An 18,611-nucleotide genomic window follows, 5' to 3' on the forward strand; every position below is an offset into this window, starting at 1 on the left:
TTTTCTACCACAAACATTCCAATCTAAAGCTGAACATGAGTATAGTGCATTGTTTGATCAACGATAAATGTGTCCATTATTTTACTCAAGGTTTTCTCTGCTCTAGTTGTTTGGTCTGAATAATAGCAGACGATGGTGATCAGTGTTTCCCAAAGTGTTTTTTTCCAAAAAGGTATTCAGTTTATTCTCATGGAGGTCTAAACAAAATAGAAAACATTCAAATTCAAGGACCTGGAATCAAAGAAAAAAGAAAGAAACTGTTAAAAATTTTCATCATTATGAATACAACTAATTATTGCAGCTCCACTGTAACACATGAGTGATTAATTCATTTTTCTGTATTGAAAGTCCTAAACTTTCCCCCACTTTGGCCAATAAATTCTAAAAGCAATCTATCACATGTGATTTTTATTGTAATTAAATCGACGACTCCGTTTCTATAGCTGCTTCTGCAATATTTTAAGCACAGAAAGACAAGTATCAGTACTTTCCCTCAAATCTTTTATGACCGTCTTTAACAAAGTTAATTTTCTGGATCTTTTTTGGGTTTTTTTTGTTTAGGAAAGGCTGGTGGACAATCTTCTGCTCTGATTCTGTTTAAATGTTCTCAGTTCTGTCAGTGTTGTTCAGAGAATCCTGATGATTGACTAAACACATTGACCAGCTTATTTTAAGCACAGCATTCAGTCGGTTGATTTGATTGAGGTTTCCCACCCAGTCCCAACCTCAGGAATCTGCTTATCTAGGTTGCACACTTTGCATTGATACCTACAGAATTACATTATACCAAAGTTCCTATTTAAACACTCTTTATTTTACAGTGACTACAGTATGTGAGATAGGTCATTAAATTATTACATATTTTCAAACAAACAGGCACATAAAGTCCATTATTGTGGTTTATTCACCTATAGCTTTTAAAAATCATTTTATTTTTCCCCAGTAATACTGCTGAAATAATTTCAACACCATGCACAGTTGGAAAATAAAAACCACATTTTTCTTTAAATCAACCAACTCAGACAGTACGCTACTATACAATTTTGGCGAATAAAAATCTGTGTTCAGTGCAATGTGCATGGCATCGGAGAAGATACATTCATCGCCCCTTCGTCTCCAGCTTCAGTCCTCGGTGTCTGAGCTGTCTGCTGGGTCTGTGTTGTGGGTCAGCATGTAGTTGTCCATGTCGATGGAAGGGCAGTTGTGAATGGAATAACGCAGACGTTCGGCGAGGACGGCCTGGCTTGAGTACGGCGGCAAGCGAAGCAGGAAGAAACAGGTCTGAGCGGTAGGGAGTCCATTGATGGGCTAACAGTAAGTAACAAAAAAGTTTGTTACTTTACCAGTATTTTTATCAATTTCATGTCACTAACACTGTTTGTTTGAATGGCCTTACCCTATCCACCTTGATGATTTGGAACTTCTGTGAGATATCAGCTGGATTGGAAGGCAGCCTGGACCTGCCAGAGACAAAACGTAGGAAAAGCACCCGCTCCTCATTGGTGAATTCCTCCAAGCTCTCCCAAAACCAGCAAATTAGCTGCTGGTTGTCGGTGATGTCACGGTAACGCACCAGCTTCTTCAGCATCTCAACAGAGACCTCCGGCAGGCCACAGACAAGCTGCTCCAGCTGCTGTGCTGTCAGCAGGGAGAGGAGGGGCACAGGGATGATGGTGGACATGCCCTCTCTGACTGCAGCCACCTGGACACAACAGAACAAACTGAGCTTTGATGCTTCTGAGGATGAGACGACAACAACAATTAGGCTGTTCAGTGAGCGCTAACGGAAACCGATGGGTATACTGGCTGTTTAAAACGGATACATGTCGCACAGTAGAAGTAGTAGAAAAGCATATCTGCAACCTTAAATTACTGCTACTTATGTGTGCCAGGCCTTAGCTCAATGTCAATGGAAAAAAAAGTATTCCTATGAGACTAATTCATGTGCTGCAGCAAAAAAGATTTCTGTTTTGTTAATACTAATTCTCAGTGCTACCTTGGTGTTGTAGTCAGTATTGCATGGTGTCACTATAAGCATTGCTTTATGCATGCTAGTAGTTTTTGTTAGTTTATATACGTACTAATACTAACACTGTTAAAAAATACAAAGAACAAGTAACACTTCAGCCCTCAAACCTGTGAATCCATCTCATGCAGTCTGTAGTCCATGGCTCGCTCTACGTATTCAGTTCGGTTGGCATAGGTTAGGGAAATGTTTTGACCTCCAGGTACCACAGGTACAAGCCTTCCATCTGCACTGTGAGCCATAAACGCATCCAAGGGGATCATCTGCCGAGGGAAATATGATAAAGGGATAATACAGAAAAGAAAAGTGAAGGGTTGAAAACAGAAGAATCTGCACAATATTCAGGTTGACAGTCTAAAAAGGAATATTATGATCAATTAACTCTGAAAGGAGCCAGTTTTAACAGCATCTTACCACATGGAAATTATCTTCGGTGATTCCACTGTTTTCTAAGTGAAGGATGCCTTGAAGGGTGCGGTAGGTGAGCAGGTCTACCTCCTCCAGGTCAGATCCTCCCAATGGCATAGAGCAAAGCTGTTTCCACACCAAAGGAGCCAAATGTAAGTCGAGAGGCTTTTTAGTGCGAATGGCTACTGCCATGAGGATACCCAAGAAGCGAAACTGGACCATGTGCTCTTCTGAGTGCGCCGCTGGATTGAGCAAGAACCTAGAGGGGTATGCAGCAATTTCCAGAGGTGAAGATAATTTTTGATGACTGGATATTCTACTATATTGTCTAAAAGACTACAAATGTGCACCTGTCAGTGTTGCTGCCCACGTCTGCAAAGCTGTTGGGAGTATGAATCAGAAGCTCCACCACACCAGACTGCAGCTCCTGGTGCAAACACACATGTTTCACATGCTATAATGCAGATAATGGTTTGCCATCGATGATGCTTTTTAGACCTGCTTAGTTTTCATTTTACCTGGCACATCTCAGTGATGGTGTCATCAAACACTCCTCCGGCATCGTCAGCTCCCTCCCCCACCAATTTGACCTTCCAGGCTCGCGATGGCAGTCGCAGTTCAAGAGGATTCAGGCTCACTACCTGCTTAGCAATCTGCACAAAGATGGGCTTGCTCGAACGCCCTCTGTAGGAGTAAATTGGAAGCGACAGTTACATTCTGATTGGCACAAACTGCAAAAGCAGACATAGAACCAAGAGAAAGTTGCATTCAAAATACAGTTTTAAAAAAATCTTGAAAGCAAAACAATCAACGTGCCAACTAAAAGTCCTGACATTTTGTTAATAAGTGTGGTTGGCCAGTTGGAAACACAGCAAGCTGTTCTGGCCACCTCCTGTTTTCTCCACTCCACAGCTGAACCCTGGAGACATTCAGTTCCTGCCAACGGACTAAACATCATGGTCCTTCTTACCTTGTGGATATCCGCTTGACAGTGATCTGTGGCCCATATGTTTTACCCTGGGTCATTGTCCTGCCGATTGAGCGCACAAGAGGCAGAGTGTTGACCTTGGGTGATAGAAGGCCTCTGAGTTCACCCCGAATGATGGCTGCCGTCCCTGAACTATAGCGTGACGTAGACGTCTGAACACAGAGAATAAAAAGGGATGCACAGGACAGACTAACGAGCAATGCATGCAACGTATTTGCTTTCACAGATGTAAAGGACAGCAGTGGGACGAAAGATACCGGGTTCTTTGTGTCCAGATTGAGCAGCCTCCAGGATCTGTACATGAGATCAGAGAAGTGGTAGAGCACCCTGAGGCGCATGCTGAGGACATCAGGGCTGCAGTCTTTCAGAGTGTTGTACTGTGGAGGAACTGACTGGGGAAGGCCAAGCTGGAAATGTCCAGCACCACCTGCCAATGAAGGTAACACATGTAGTCCCAAGTACGCACCTCTGTTGGATCATAGTTTATTTGTGTGCACGGGCACTTTAAGGCTGTGTTTTACCTGAAGTTTTCATAGAGGTACAGGGAGTTGTCCATGCTGCACTGTGACAGCGCCCAGCAGAGATCTGTCTGATCTGTTTACCCTGGAGGGCTGTTATGAGCGTCGGCTCCTTCACTGGATTGGAGTGTCCGAGGCCAAGCTGGAGCGCACGCAAAGAAAAAAAAAAAAGCAGTCTTAAGAGTGCCACTGAAAGAAAGTGCAACATTATCTCAGTGGTTCGTGTTCCAATAGAGCCTCCTGGTTACCTGTCCCTCACTGTTGCAGCCCCACGCATAAACATCTCCAGTGGAGGAAAGGGCGAGTACATGTTCACAACCCACAGCGATGTCCTCTATAAACAGCCCCTCCAGGGACGGCACCACCTGAGGGGTGGATTTATTCTTCAACATGGAATCCGGCAGACCAATCAGACGGTCTGAAGGAAGGGTAAAAGAAAAGCACAAACAATGGCAAAAAATATATATCCAGGTTTTTTTCTTCTGTTTGCAGTTATTCCTTTTGGCCACCTTATGTTCTCAATTTACACGCTACCTCTTGACCAGCTTATTCAAGACCCTGTATATCACTATTTTTACACTAATGACACTCAGCTGTACATGCTGTTAAAACACACAGATCGCATCCCCCTGACATTAAACCCTGGACGGCCCAAGATTTCCTTCCTTTAATCTTGGAAGTCTTTCAAATGAACGAAGGAGTAATATACATTTTAATCTTTAATCAGTTTTGATGCTCAGGTCAAACATGCTGTTCAGTATCCTCTTTTTCCAGCTTAAGAGCATTTCAGAGATTTTTTGCTTTTTTGCGCGCTAAGTACTACCATTCAGAGCACTCAGGTATCAGGCAGGGCTCCTTCTGTCGTCTCCAGCTGATTCACACTTTGTTTGTGTGCACTACCCCTAAATCCCTCCCCACAAGTTTACTCTTTAAGAAAGCGTTTGGTAATGTCTTTTATATTCATCATGCAATTCATTATTTCTGTGAGTCTAATTCACCTTATCCCTTATTGTAAAGCATTTTGTAACATTCTTACAAAGTGTTGAAAGTGCTGTACAAAAAATACTTCATATCTATTATGACATCTACAATATCTTACTTAATTAAGCAAACACTGTCCTCTTTCCACAACAGCATTGCCTTTTTACAATAAAATGTACCTTGTCCGAACGTGTAAACATGTCCATCACAAGCCAGGACCACAGAGAACTGAGTCCCACCGCTGACTTTCTTAATTCCCTTGTTGCAAAGCTGCTCCACTTTCTAAAAATAAGAACAACCAAAGACAATATTTAATCTCCAGGAAAGTATATCTGTGGCTTTAGTAAAGCACTGAGTGTAAGGGAGGTGATGGTGTCTTGTATTCTTACAGTAATTACATTTTCAGTTAAAGCAATCAGATGCAGAGTACCATAAACATACTGTATCTTAAATAATCTTTCTTAGTGTTAACATACCTGAGGGTAGAATTTTGCTGTGGAGGAGCCTGTTCCCAATTTGCCATAATCCCCGTCTCCAAATGCCCAAACAACCATGCCATCCAGAGACACCACTAATGTGTGGTTGAGGCCACATGACACCTGAGAAATGTAAGTTAGGCTTTAAATAATTATTTCACCTTCATGGAAACTATGTTGCTGTGTGAATTTTAAACAGCAGCCGTCCATTCCTCACCTGTCCTACATGATATGCCTCTAGTGCAGCCACCCTTTCAGGCAGCATCTTGTTGGATGTTGACCTTTGACCCAGACGCCCAGATTCACCACTGCCGAACGTGAACAGTTTCCCATCTGCTGTAACTACAGCGGAGTGTCGGAATCCACAAGAAAGCTATGTAGACCGATCAGAGAATTTTCAAAACTGCGTTAAATGAATGTGTCTATGGGAGGATTTTAAGCAAAGGCACCAGGAATTGAAATGCCCCAGAGCTTTCCCTCATGATGATTTCTATTTCTGCCTTTCTGCCGGTGATCTATACCTGGATGACTTCTTCTCCTTGTAAGGCCTCGATCTGTTTGGGTCTCCTTTGTCTTTCACTGTTGCCGTGGCCCAGTTTTCCAAAATCTCCGTCTCCCCAGCTGAAAACCTCACCAGTTTCAGTCAGGGCCATCGAGTGTCCATCTGAACCGCAAGATGTCACCAGCTGTGTCACCACATACCCTGCCCGGAGATTTGATAGCCAGTTAATCTCACTTTAGAAAGAAAAGGATTAAGATAAAATAGCACTTAAGATACTTGGATGCCACAAAAAAAAAAACTGGCAGTACTAAAATGAACATAGTTACACCTTTCTGCTGTAGACAAAAACATTGAGACAGGAGTAAAACAATAATGAAGGTTCCACCTTGAAATGCAGAGATAATAGTGGGAACATAGAGATCATCAGAGTTCCCCTGGCCCAGTCGACCATATTGTCCTTCTCCAATGGCCAAAACTGTCCCATTGGATTGGAGCAGAAATGTACAGTTCTGACCACAAACAACCTGAAAAGACCCACCAAACACACATTTTTCTTAATAAACTGGCAACCACAAACAAAGACTATGTATTGGGTGAAAAAGTGGTTACCTGTTGTGTCTGTAACAAAGAGGGTGCAGGTGTAGGCATTGTGAGGTTGGTTCCCATTCCTGCCAACTGTCCGTAGCGCCCGTTCCCCCACAGATACACCTCAGTTTTGCCTCCTTGTTGCCAGTCCTGAGGAACACATTTAACACTATTTCAACAATCTAAAATTACTGATGGCTTCTTTTGAGTTTAGTTGGTTGGGCATCTTTTGCTTGGATATTGCTCTTAAACAGATGAAGACGGCTAAGATAATACCTCTGGTCTGTTGGTGGCCCATGACATCAGCTGTTCATCCATACTGAAACTCCACTTACTATTGTCCTAGAAGACAAGTTACAAGATAAGTCACTGTAGAAGATGGCGTCTCACTACATACTCTATTGACAACAATAGCTTTAATACTTACCAGTGCTTTGGAAATGTTAGTGTCTTGCTCCTCTTGAAAATCAGAAACAATGAAGGACTCAGGAAAGGCAGTACCGCTGGCAATAGCCTCAGCACTGCGGACAGTAGTGGCATAAGAGAGCAGCCAGCTCCAGTCTGTTAGGCAGGAATGAGCATCGGGATAGGTGTGGTGAGGTGGCCGTGGGTAAGAGCACAGGTGTTTTTCTAAGGACAAACCAACAGCCAAGGATGCCAGACTCTGCAGGAAGGTACTGTGGACAAGCTGGTCGCCAGCTGCCACGTGGGTCTGCATTAGGACAAGAAATTGAAATCCATGTGTCATCTGACATCAACAAAAAAGCTCCAAAGCAAATTTAAAACATAGTGTCAGTAGTGACCCGCTCATAGCTGTACTGCTCCTGCAGTAACAAGGGCAGTCTCTCCAAGAAGACAGCCAAACAAGGTGCCCGATTTAGCCCCAAGATGTTCTGGCTTTTGAGGACCATACGACAGGATGCCAGGACGTGGTTTTGACTGATCCAGTCGGGAGTGCAACAAATCAACAAAACATCCTGGAAATTACAACAAGAGCTATTTTAACAAAGCAGCACTGTGAAAACTAATGGTCATTGAAATGAACACACGCAGACTTAAGAAATGAAGCGTAAGAATGATCCAAATTACCTTTGACCTCCCAAAGCAGGCAGCTACACCCAAGTTTGGTATCCAGGTAGTGCTAACAACTGAACCCAGTCCTGTCACAGTCTGTAACACTGAGCCATCCTGCAAGAGGCCGAAAGAGGGAGAATTCAAATTCTGAAATTACACAGTTTTATGCAACAGTGGAATACCAGGAGTAATTGCTTGATTATAACATGTTAATTCTTCAGACTAAGATAGTGAGAAGTGATTTTTACTCTAACTTAATGTCAAGAAGTGGTAGCCACAGTGGAGCTTATTTTCTTACAGTACCTGTAGAGACCAGATGTTGAGCAGCCCCCCTATCCCTCCAGAAACCAGTGCCAGGCCACTGGAGCAAAACGACAAGGACTTGACTGCTGTAATGTGGCCGTGAAGTACGAATGCACATTTTGCAGCATCCTGCTGTATGAAACGAAGAGGAGGCAAATACCTCATAAGCCAATTCTAATCATATAAACAACTGGCATATACAGTAAATTCCTGATCATAACTGAAAGTGTTAAAAGCAAAGTTTGAAGATTGCAAAAAAAAAAAAAGAAAAAAAAAAAGCTCCATCAGAAAATCCAAATTTACCTTGACCTCAGTGCTTTTATCCTGGCACTGGGAGTTGTTCAGCATGTTTGGCAAAGACACAATGGTGCCCCCTTGTGGTAGTGTCCAGACATACACAGAGCCATTCTGACAACCTCTACAGAAACATGAAGAGAAAAGTGTGAAAACAAACTTGAATTAAAGAATTTAAACATAGGCTGGCTATTCAGAAAAATAATTAAAGATGAATCTATTGAACTCACACAGCCATCATGAGCCTGGGATCAGGTGATCTGCCAGCAAGTGGGCACCATTCTGCAATGTTAACATTTCCAGTGTGGAAGAGAGTGTGCAGGGTCACCCAGGCGCCACCAGAGCGTCCTAATATTTTCACAACCTCTGACCTCCCCAAACAGAGCAGCAAGTGTCCAGTGGGGTCCCATTTTAGGGAACTTACACTGTCCTATAGACCGAAGGAAAAGAATGTATTCAGAATAACAGCACACATTTAGAGGATAAATACGAGTGTGGCACAGAAGGGGGATGAAACACGGGAGGAAATTGTGCACTTCACAAGGAAAAATTTCCCCAAATTTAAAGCAGATTAGACTCCACTAAAGTAAAATGGAGGAAATTAATAACTACCAACAGACTTTTTTTAACCAAGAATCTAGCTGCTCAGCCCAATCTAGCAACAAGGTATAAAGAACCAGGGTCTGACAGGAAACCAATCTCATTATTAATGAGATTCTGAGTTCACTTGTGGAAATGGTTGAACCTTACAGAAACATTATCATCGATTTTGAGGGGCAAAATATACGGACACAAACACTGAACTCAGCCTGAAAACTGTCAGTACAGCATGACTATTTGATATTTTGTACTACATTCTGATATGCTATACAGTACAGTACTTATGATGAATCTGAAGTGCATGACAAACCTGGAAGAGTGACAGCATTACAGGCTGCATGTTCTCGCAGCTCTCAGTTGTGGCCAAAAGGATCTTCCCACTGGGATAGCCCACAGCAAAAGGCTTGTCCTCAGTCTGCCAGGCTATGCACTGGGGCGCTAGGCAACATCAGAGAGGTTAACAGCATGTTTTTGTTCCTTTTTATGAGTTGTCTTAAAAAAGATAAAAACCTTTCTACTGTTTTGACAGTAGATCTCTTAATTAATGTGATTCATAGACTTATTTGACTCATATTAGATTAACTACTTTTTATCAAGTTTATTCATTGTCAAACTGGTGTGCTCCCAGAAATGTCCATTTGTTATAACAGAATTACTAGACCTTAAGAATATGAAATTTAGTAAGGAAAAAAAATAATTGTGCTAAACTATAGCTGATATTCATGAACTTCTCAATATGAAATCTTTGTTGTAGATTGCTGCCATGATACTGTATCATATTTTAATCTGGAATCACACCAAAAGCTCTGCATAAATACTTTGGGAGTCTTCGGTAAACAAATGTCATGATTGATTTGAAATATTTTATGCAAATTGGGTAAATAGTTTAAAAAAGTGGGTTCTCACCTTCTTTCTTGTGGCAGTGGGTTAATTCAGTGCTCTTCACAAACAGCTCTGTGTCCTGCATTATGACTTGCAGCCAGCAGAGGGAGCCATCCAGCCGTCCCACCAACAGGCTCTCAGCAGGCCTGTTCTTGCTGGCTGCTGACTGGTCGAGCACCCACAAGCTAAAGCTCTGGGCCCAGCAAAGAGCTGTGACTCGAGAACCCTGAGCCTCCACATGACAGAGAGATCCTGAAATGTGAAGAAAAAAAACAGAGCATACAATAGGAGCTACTGTTCTCATGAGTTAGCGTCTCATGCGTTCAATTATTGGTGGATGTGTCACATAATCTTTTATGTGCAAAGTGGGACAACTGTCACAGTGCATCGCTTTATGGTTTTATAGGAAAATAAAAAATAATAGGGAGCCTGACAACTGATAAATCAACACTCAGCCTACACCAATCAGTCGCAGCAAATCACTGAGAAGTAACACTGCTTATCCTGTTACACGTGCACATCTTGGCCTTCACATGTCATTCAATTAAACACTTGCAAACTACCTCAACATTTTCGCAGATCAGTCACACACACACCCCCAATGTCGCTATATCTCCTAAGATGTTTTATTTGTCAAAGCCCACACTGGTCAGAGCTACTGGGCAGCATGAGGAGGACCTGTCCAATATTAGGCAGGTGGTCATTATGTTATGGCTGGTGTATTTTGAAAGCGGTAAGAGACGAATGGACTGACCTCTGATGTTCATGATATTTATGTGTTTGTTCTCCGGAGCAGCCAAAAAATTTCCCCCAGGACTCCAGTGCACAGGAGACATAGGTTGACATCTCCCAGCTCTCTCGCTACTTGATCTGTCCGTCTTACTGTAAAGCATGAATGGGAGAAAATTTAACAGTTATTCTATAGTAACTCTTGTGTCGGACACAAAAAGGTTTCAAAATCAAAGTGAGCACATCGAACTGATCCTTTCAAAATACACACCATCTTTGTACAAAACAATGCGTTTTCAAAGCAGAAATAACCTGGTAATGCAGGAGAAGGTGGTCTGTAAGTCCACAGTGTTTTGGCTGATAGTCCATAGTTGCACCACCTTGTCCTGAGAGCATGTAGCCAGCAGACTCTGCTCGCTGCTCCAGGAACAGCTGGCCACCTTTACAGAAAATAAAAATATATCCATTATATTCCTCACAACTGACTTGGAAAAGCCAAATTTGTCCACTCTACCATCAAAAGTGCCACCGAGCAAATGCTCAGTTGAAGGAGTAAATAGAAACTGTGGAGAAAACTCACCTTGTTGTAATGTCCTTCTAGTCTCTTGAGAGAACATTTGCGCAAGTCACCAGCCAGGTCACTGTATGTTTGGGGTCGATGTGGACTGTCCCTCCCTGCAGCTGCCAAGGCCTGCACCAGCTGCTGAGCTGCCCATTGCCGGTGTTTACTGGTCAGCCTCGCAGACAAGACACATGCTGCCAAAGCGTTTGCCAACTCCAGAGGGCTCACTCTGCCACTCAGATGTGGTAGAGGGGAGGGAGGCAAAGATGAAGAGGACCCCCCTTGGTTTCCTGCATCTAGGCCAAATGGATATATTAACGATGACGCTGTAATAAATAACTACATGAAACTACATGAAATGCAATTATCATTTGGTCTCTTTTCTCTCACCATTAGCTTCATGTTCAGCTCTATCTGGACTGTAACAGTGAGCGCTCTTTTCAGTGAGCAGTGACACCAGACTTTGTGTGACCAGGAACGTTGGGGGCGTCTGGTCATTGTGCTCGCGATGCTGCTGGGCTCCCTGGGTTGCAATCGTTAGAGGGGTTCTCTGCTGTGGGTCAGTGATAGCTCCAATGTTCACCCCGGTAGCTGCAGCCATTAGGTCCTTAAGGCAGTAATATTGAACAGAGTGACATTTTAGAGCTTTGCCATTTCCTGTATGATCAATACCTAAGCAGGTCAAGACTGGAAGCTGTTTAAGGACCACAGCTTTAATGCTTAAATGATTCCTCACTGTTGCAGCTGTGTAGTTGTGTTTGAAGGTTTATGAGCCCTAAAGTATTTTCAAACCTCAAACTTCATAAAATTTTCAAATGATTTAAGAAGGTAGACCCACTTTAGTCCTTGAGCAAACCACACTATACATGGCAGTTTGTTCTCATTATCCAACATAACTTATCTATGGGAGGAAAAGTCAGTCAGAGGCAGGTGGCCAGTCAGTGCTGCCAAGTGCTCAATCAAAGGGGGAATATACGTATGAATATATTATATGAAATGAATTGCTAGTAATGTTTTGTTTCAGGGTTTGCTTCACAAGACGGTCATACCAGATACTGAAACCACAAGTTCACATACTTTTGCAACTCATGTATATTCTTACAAAAGTTTGTTAAAAAAAATAATAAGTAAAAAAGCTTCCTTTGTTGGGTTCTCTTTATCTATTTTCAGCACTTACATATGAGACGTCATTTGTATGCAGTAATATAGAAATTTCTTAGGGGATTATAAACTTATTATTTTTCTAACCTAACTATACCCTCATTACAGATTTTGTTGCAATCCATTGAGCTTTTTAGCAAGAAAAGTTTTCTTTAAAAGAATTGGCATTATATGAATACAAAGATATACAATTTGTGAGATTTGGACTGAATTGGCTTGTATGAAAAATAACTGAATAACTTTTGGTAAAGTGTTTTAAGATGATCTCTTTTGTGTTAAACTAAAAGTCAACTATAATTTAGTTATTTATTGTGTAGATTTTTAGATCACATTGTCTAGCTCTTATTAACAAGTTAATAATCTTCAATGCGACTTAAAAAAAACTGACCTGAGTGCATATCTCCACAAGCTGTCTGTAAGCAGTGGGGCTGTGGGACACCACGCTGCCAATGGCTGAGGTAAGAAAGCTGAGGCAGATGGAGTTGTTGCGTTCTGTTGCCAGTCCCTTCACACCTGACTGATTGTCCACACAGGTGTGAGCCCTGCCTCCTGCCGCTAAAGTCATCAGACGCACAAGTATACGGATATCTGCCAGACCCAAGGACTCCAGTCCATTAGACTGGCTGCACACTGATGCACTGCAAAAGGAGGCAGAAAAGAACTGCTCAAAACCACTTATTGGAAAGCAACTATTATAACATTCTCGTCATACTTACCTTGAGGCAGTCTGAGATAGCGCTCTCATCACCATGCTGTAAGCCAGTAGGATCTGAGCTGTGGATGTGACTCTTCGTAAGGCTTTTAGTCTGTCATGCGAGTCCCTCAGAGATACTGCCTGCTGCCCAAGGCTCAGAGATGTCTTCTGCTCAACAAGGGTGTTACCTAGTGAGGAACGCACACATAAGAAATGCACTCTATTGCATGCAGGAAAAATCATTTTTAATGGAAAATACATAAACGTTCAAATACAAGACTCAATGAGACAGCTTTAAGTCGTGTGTTCATCCCGCAGATGGCCAGCTTTGAGAAATGAATGATGAGTCACTAAGCTACCGTTGCTTGGATATTAATGCAGGCAACAAGCACAGAAGGAATGTGGGCGAGTGTTACAAATGTGCTAAATCAGAGGAAGAAATCTCAGAACCATTTAATGCAACAAGCAGGGAGAGAATTGGGTTCTGAAAAATGATCACCTAATCCCAGGTACACGGCAAGCAAGTTGTTCTTTTCAAGTGCGCAAATTGTGAATTTTTATAGGAGTTGCGGGTGGCTGGAATAATGTCACACTGTCGGCTTAATTTGATTTTTTTCTTTTTCTTTTTTTTCTTTTCTTCAGTGGTTGGGATCTGGAACAGCACATTATTACATCTGCACCCATTTTTAGACGATGTCTGTATTCTTTGGGGAAAACACTTAAAATTTTCACCCCAAAAAATGTATTTACAGTATATGATTATATTATAGGTTTCCCAATGTACAGTGCAGGTTTGCATGGGCATAAATATAATTTATGATGTGCAAAATGTTAAAAAAAAAATAATAACATACTTTTCAAATGTCTGATCCCCTGGAATTTGGTTTTACCTACAAAAATATTAAACTTAATGAATGTCATTCATAAAAATAAAAAAAAAATTCTTGATTTACCAAAACAAAAAACAATAGTTATACCTTTGGCAGCTGTCCTTGTAGGACATCCTGAGCTGTAAACCAGAGCTCCAAGTGGATCTGGTTCAGTAAAGACAATCGGATCTGGTACCAGCTTCTTCTCAGTCAGACCCAGTGGTCTCAGCAGGAGGCCAAAATCTTCCAGTCCTGTCAATTTGTCTGTGTCAAACTCATCCTGGTGGCTCATTTCCCAGTCATCTGAGCAAACAGAAGCACCATTCATATTTTAAAAGAACCATTCAGACGAATCATTACAGTGATTTTATCCTTTTAGTGTGTGGCTCTTAAGAATGAATGTGATCTACCATCTGAAGTGCTGTCCACTTGGCCGATTAAATCTGATGTCAGACCTTTAATCCTACAGCAAAAAAAACAACACAACACTGAGTAATACAAGTGTGATAAGAAGAAACAGCCTAGCCACCAGCTTTTCTCCCACATGTAGAATGTGCTGTATTTCCCACATCCTGTATATGTGCTTTACCTTTCATATTTGGAATTTGGATCGCTTATGTTTGCAGCCAAATACTTTTCTCTGCAGGAGCTGCACAGAAGGTAGAAGGGGAAGTTGGAGCCGCACTCCCCTTTGAACCAGACATCCACATAAGCTCCAGTACTGTCATAGCCCTTGCGAGCAGCACTCTGCCCACAACCTGGATGTCGGCGCTTTATGTGATTGTTGAACTGCAGAGTGAAGGTGTTGCACAGCTCGCATTTCACCATCTGACTGTGTTCTTCTCCAATCTGAAAGAAGGGTAGAACAGGGGACGATAACACATCACAATACGAGCACAACAAAAGAATATTATGAGGAAAGAATACACACTGTGATCAAAGCACGCCAATACATGAAGCAACATTCAAGGCCTGCAAGGAGCTGTGCATTTTCAATGGTCTCCATGAGAAATCTAACTCCAAAATGAGTGTCTGAATACTGAGACTGAAAGAGGTTTTTACATGTAATCATTACAAGTGGAACAAACTGCCAGTGGAGATTAAACTTTCACCAAATGTAGACATTTCTAAATCCAGGTTAAAAACATTTCTTTTCTCATGTGTCTATGCATGAAATCTGCACGGTATCTTTTAAGTTATCTTGACTGTTGCTTTTTTTTTTTATTTGTTTCTCTTTATATTCTTTTATGTATTTTACTGCTTCTTCCACTCCCTGCTGCAATGCTTTTATTTTATGTAAAGCATTTTGAATTGTTTTGTACATGAAATGTGCTATACAAATAAATTTGATTTGATTTGATTACGGAATCATAAGTAGATCTCATTTCATTCAAGTTTAGTAGTAGTAATATGTAATAGTAACACCTCCACTATCTGTAGAGTGTCTCTCTCCAAACTGAAGAATGAAGGGGTGAGCAGGTCCTCATACGTTTCTTCGTGGTAGGGATCATCCATGTATCCCAACTCTGACTCCACAGTAGAGTACGGATGGAACTCCACCTGCTCTGGCCAATCACTGACTGCTGTGTGCTGCTGGTACAGCTGTGGGAGGGGACTCGGTGATGGCAAGTCTGAAAACAGGACGGAAAATGCAGATAACATTGTTTATTACCGCCAAAAATAGAGCCTTGAACTTAGTTAAAAAAATGTGCGCTTCGTTGCCATGTCTGTGCTTGTGACTCTGACCTGCCCTTCGAAAGGAAGTTCTCTGAGTGGGCCCTGAGCGTTGCCGCCGTGCTGGAGGAGGTCTGTTCCTAGTGAGATGAACATCCAAAAAGTTCTCTCTCTCCATCCAGTCAAGCCCTGTCAACAGGCTGTAAAACAAACGATAAAGTACAGCAGATTTCTAACAACTGCAATGCAAAAATTTTAAAACCACCTGTACACTATCTTCTAAAAATTCCCTACCTCTCTGTGGTTTGGCTGGTGGGGCGTTCAGGACATTGCACCGTCTCTGGCCCATCTGGGGACGGGGTGTCAGGAGCACCCTCGGGTCTTGCTGATTCGGCTGCCTGCTGGTCCTCAGTGAAAGGGTGCTCTAGCATCCAGCTGGCCAACACCTCAATGGTTTGAGAGTCCAAGTCACCTGCAACATCTATGAGGGACCACAGGGAAGTTGAACTGTCAGTTCAAAAAGAAAATATAGATCACGTGGTGCTACATGGCTAATTATTTTCAGAAATCACCATCAGTGGACGGTGCTACCATGTATGGTCTGAGGTCAGACTGAAACATCTGTTCAGAGAAATCAAGTGTGACGAAGCATGTTGTAAAATTTGGTTTGAAAAGGTGGTGTCCATCTGAATTGATGCGATGTGTAAATGTAGAGGGAAAAAAATTATAATTTTCACTTTTTACATGCACAAAATACATTTTCTGTGACATAAATGTTGCCTTTTAGCATGCTTTATAAATAAGATTGTGAGATTCTGTGATTCAAACAGCAAAGAAAAAATGTCAAAAATGAGCTGGCAAATGAATCTGTAAAAGGATTTACAACTAATCATATCGATCCATGGGTTGATCACAAAGGTACGTATCATTTTGACATGATGTGGTCTACATTTGGTTAGTCTGCCTCGATATCCAACCTAATGAAAAGAATCCTGTTACTCCAAAAACTAATTCAATTAGTAGTTCATCAGAGAAAATGCATTTTTATCCACACAAATTATCCCGTAGTCTACTTGGAATTAGCAACCCACAGTGAAGACAAATGTAGTAAAAAAATAAATAAATAACACAAGCACATGAAGCTAAAGCTAAGTGTCCTCAGATACGCCACGCAAAGCAGTACCTGCTGCCTCCATGGCCCAGTAGATATGTCTCATTGAGAATCCCATTTCTAGCAAGCGACTGGTGACAAACATTTGTGTCCGTTCTGGTGGTTGAGGAGAAAAGGAAAAGTAGACAAAAAACAGGAAACAAAAACAAGGCCACGGTGCCACTTTTAATGTGCACTATTATGGAATTTAGAAGCTGAATAGAGTGTCACATATGGTTTATTTCTTTCTCTCGGTTTATACTACCTCTTAGTAGTTCACATGAAATTAACAACAAAAAAAGCCTCTCCAAAACAATATTTCATTAGATTTTTTTTTCTATCCATGACACATGATCAAAATACACGTCAACTAGCCTGCTATTCCTATTTTATCGTTAGATACGGAGCAAAAGAGATTTTTAGCTTAATTTTCTGACAAAAAATTGTTTAAAATAAAACCAACAAAACTGACAATGAAACAAAGAAGGTGCCATTCAAGCATGTAAGTGTTTGCATGCATTATATTATGCATCCAATAGCAGAGCAAAACACATGCTGTTTTGAGCAGAAAGTTCATGGTGGCCAGTGGCCAAACATTTAGACCATGCAGAGGACATTTCCCAGTGAGTTACTATTCGTTTAATTTTTCTTTACTATGATGCAGATCATAATTAATTCAATTTTCGAATTACATCATGACAAGTTTCAATTTGAAGCCAACATGGGGTAAAAGGTTTTTAAAAGCTGAACTTATTAGTATAACTCAAATGACAAGAAAAGCTGTTGCCTTCAATACACTAGACTTATTGTTATAATTTTAAATCGGGATATTTTCAAGTTGAAAGACATCCCCTCCTGATCTTACCCAGGCTGCTTCTGGCCTGTGTGCTGCAGGGACCAGGTTCCATGAAGCTGGTCTGCTGTTCTGTGAAGGCATCACAAGAAGCAGAGCTGGCCAAGCTGAAGCAAGGGTGCAGCACGGGGGGGGCACTAACCAGGCCCGTAAGTGTAGGGAACCGAGTTAGCACCATGTGCCTAGAGGAGGTGAAGATACAGTATATACAGTAATAACACAGTGGAAGCAGGGCTATTGAGTAGTTCTCAATCCTGACCATATGTTGGATGTGTCAAATAGTAAATGAAGTAATTACAGCTGGTGTTACAATAAATGTAATTAATTTCCCAATATATCATTGTTGTGTGGACTGCTGGGATAGGCTCCAGGCCCCCCGCGACCCGACCGCCGGATTAAGCGGGTATAGAAAATGGATGGATGGATGGATCATTGTTGTGGTATCAACCCACATTTAGAAAAAGTGAAGGGCTTTCGTCTTTGGTGAAGAATCTGTTCTTGCTGAAATGATCTCCTCTCTGGAGGACATTTGTTTTTATGGGCAGTTTTCAGATATAACACTGATCAATTGCCTCGTGAAAAGAAGAATGACACTACTCTATGGCCAGTGACTCCATGGTTAGTTCGCTGGGTTAGACAAAGAACAAGCAGGCAGAGCTGCAGCCTAGGTTACCGATAGAGCAGGCAAATTCTCTAACTCTCTTTTTTTTTTAATGTATTTATACATATATATATGGCACATCCTAACTCACCCATTCCCTGGACTTCAGAATAGTTGCTGCTGCCAAAAGACACAGGTCTTTAGCGATCAGTAAGAATGAGAACTCTAATTATTGCGTTTGTGTCCATTCAATAGTTTCTGACAGTGTCGTGGACCACCCATTTTATATAAATTCCTCACCCAAACATGAAATCAGATTAATAATCTCTACTCACTGGAGGAGGCTGATGGGGAGGAAAGGGTTGAAATTATCAAGACCATCCGCCTGCAGGTTTGTTGGCAGGGAAGCTGCCAAGTCGGTATTAGAGGATGAGGCAGAGGCTCTGTTTGATTGGCCAAAAATGGCAGTTCCTTCTGAGCCTGCACTGTACAAAGACACCGAGCTGGAGGACTTGGAAATGGGCTGAGAGGACAAACGGTGCCCTGACTCTGCAACAGAAAGGTGGTGATGTAAAACAGATGAGACTTTAAGTTCAATGAGAAATGTCCAGGCTAAGTATTAAATTTGTCAAAACAACTACTCCAAGTCAAATCACTGGACTAAAGTAAATTGAAATCCAA

The 18,611-nt window shown here is 41.7% G+C and overlaps 1 protein-coding gene across 9 annotated transcripts in view; it reads right to left on the reverse strand.

The window, feature by feature from the left end:
- Positions 1-792: 792 nt before the first annotated feature.
- LOC142373198 (putative E3 ubiquitin-protein ligase HERC1) overlaps positions 793-18,611 on the reverse strand; it is a 41,294-nt gene continuing 23,475 nt past the window's right edge. For 4 of the 9 annotated variants that reach the window (XM_075456338.1, XM_075456339.1, XM_075456336.1 and 1 more), the window contains 41 exons: positions 18,266-18,479; positions 17,342-17,511; positions 16,510-16,593; positions 15,621-15,807; positions 15,399-15,526; positions 15,078-15,283; positions 14,242-14,501; positions 14,063-14,115; positions 13,761-13,955; positions 13,638-13,673; positions 12,806-12,971; positions 12,478-12,727; positions 11,319-11,535; positions 10,947-11,224; positions 10,679-10,806; positions 10,392-10,519; positions 9,662-9,889; positions 9,066-9,193; positions 8,386-8,585; positions 8,165-8,279; positions 7,862-7,993; positions 7,574-7,672; positions 7,288-7,461; positions 6,912-7,196; positions 6,761-6,826; positions 6,509-6,634; positions 6,285-6,423; positions 5,919-6,100; positions 5,615-5,770; positions 5,398-5,520; positions 5,101-5,203; positions 4,189-4,358; positions 3,944-4,082; positions 3,680-3,849; positions 3,405-3,574; positions 2,953-3,118; positions 2,785-2,861; positions 2,441-2,693; positions 2,137-2,289; positions 1,397-1,702; positions 793-1,308 (listed from right to left, as the gene is read on the reverse strand). In XM_075456338.1, coding sequence (XP_075312453.1) covers positions 1,123-1,308; positions 1,397-1,702; positions 2,137-2,289; positions 2,441-2,693; positions 2,785-2,861; positions 2,953-3,118; positions 3,405-3,574; positions 3,680-3,849; positions 3,944-4,082; positions 4,189-4,358; positions 5,101-5,203; positions 5,398-5,520; positions 5,615-5,770; positions 5,919-6,100; positions 6,285-6,423; positions 6,509-6,634; positions 6,761-6,826; positions 6,912-7,196; positions 7,288-7,461; positions 7,574-7,672; positions 7,862-7,993; positions 8,165-8,279; positions 8,386-8,585; positions 9,066-9,193; positions 9,662-9,889; positions 10,392-10,519; positions 10,679-10,806; positions 10,947-11,224; positions 11,319-11,535; positions 12,478-12,727; positions 12,806-12,971; positions 13,638-13,673; positions 13,761-13,955; positions 14,063-14,115; positions 14,242-14,501; positions 15,078-15,283; positions 15,399-15,526; positions 15,621-15,807; positions 16,510-16,593; positions 17,342-17,511; positions 18,266-18,479 — 6,746 coding nt within the window. In that variant the 3' untranslated portion in view covers positions 793-1,122. Of the gene's footprint in view, positions 1,309-1,396; positions 1,703-2,136; positions 2,290-2,440; positions 2,694-2,784; positions 2,862-2,952; positions 3,119-3,404; positions 3,575-3,679; positions 3,850-3,943; positions 4,083-4,188; positions 4,359-5,100; positions 5,204-5,397; positions 5,521-5,614; positions 5,771-5,918; positions 6,101-6,284; positions 6,424-6,508; positions 6,635-6,760; positions 6,827-6,911; positions 7,197-7,287; positions 7,462-7,573; positions 7,673-7,861; positions 7,994-8,164; positions 8,280-8,385; positions 8,586-9,065; positions 9,194-9,661; positions 9,890-10,391; positions 10,520-10,678; positions 10,807-10,946; positions 11,225-11,318; positions 11,536-12,477; positions 12,728-12,805; positions 12,972-13,637; positions 13,674-13,760; positions 13,956-14,062; positions 14,116-14,241; positions 14,502-15,077; positions 15,284-15,398; positions 15,527-15,620; positions 15,808-16,509; positions 16,594-17,341; positions 17,512-18,081; positions 18,111-18,265; positions 18,480-18,611 lie in introns of all 9 variants that reach the window. The other 5 variants (XM_075456337.1, XM_075456343.1, XM_075456342.1 and 2 more) reach the window with 5 other exon arrangements.

This window comes from Odontesthes bonariensis, chromosome 22 (assembly GCF_027942865.1).
Source record: "Odontesthes bonariensis isolate fOdoBon6 chromosome 22, fOdoBon6.hap1, whole genome shotgun sequence".
Lineage (NCBI taxonomy): Eukaryota > Metazoa > Chordata > Actinopteri > Atheriniformes > Atherinopsidae > Odontesthes > Odontesthes bonariensis.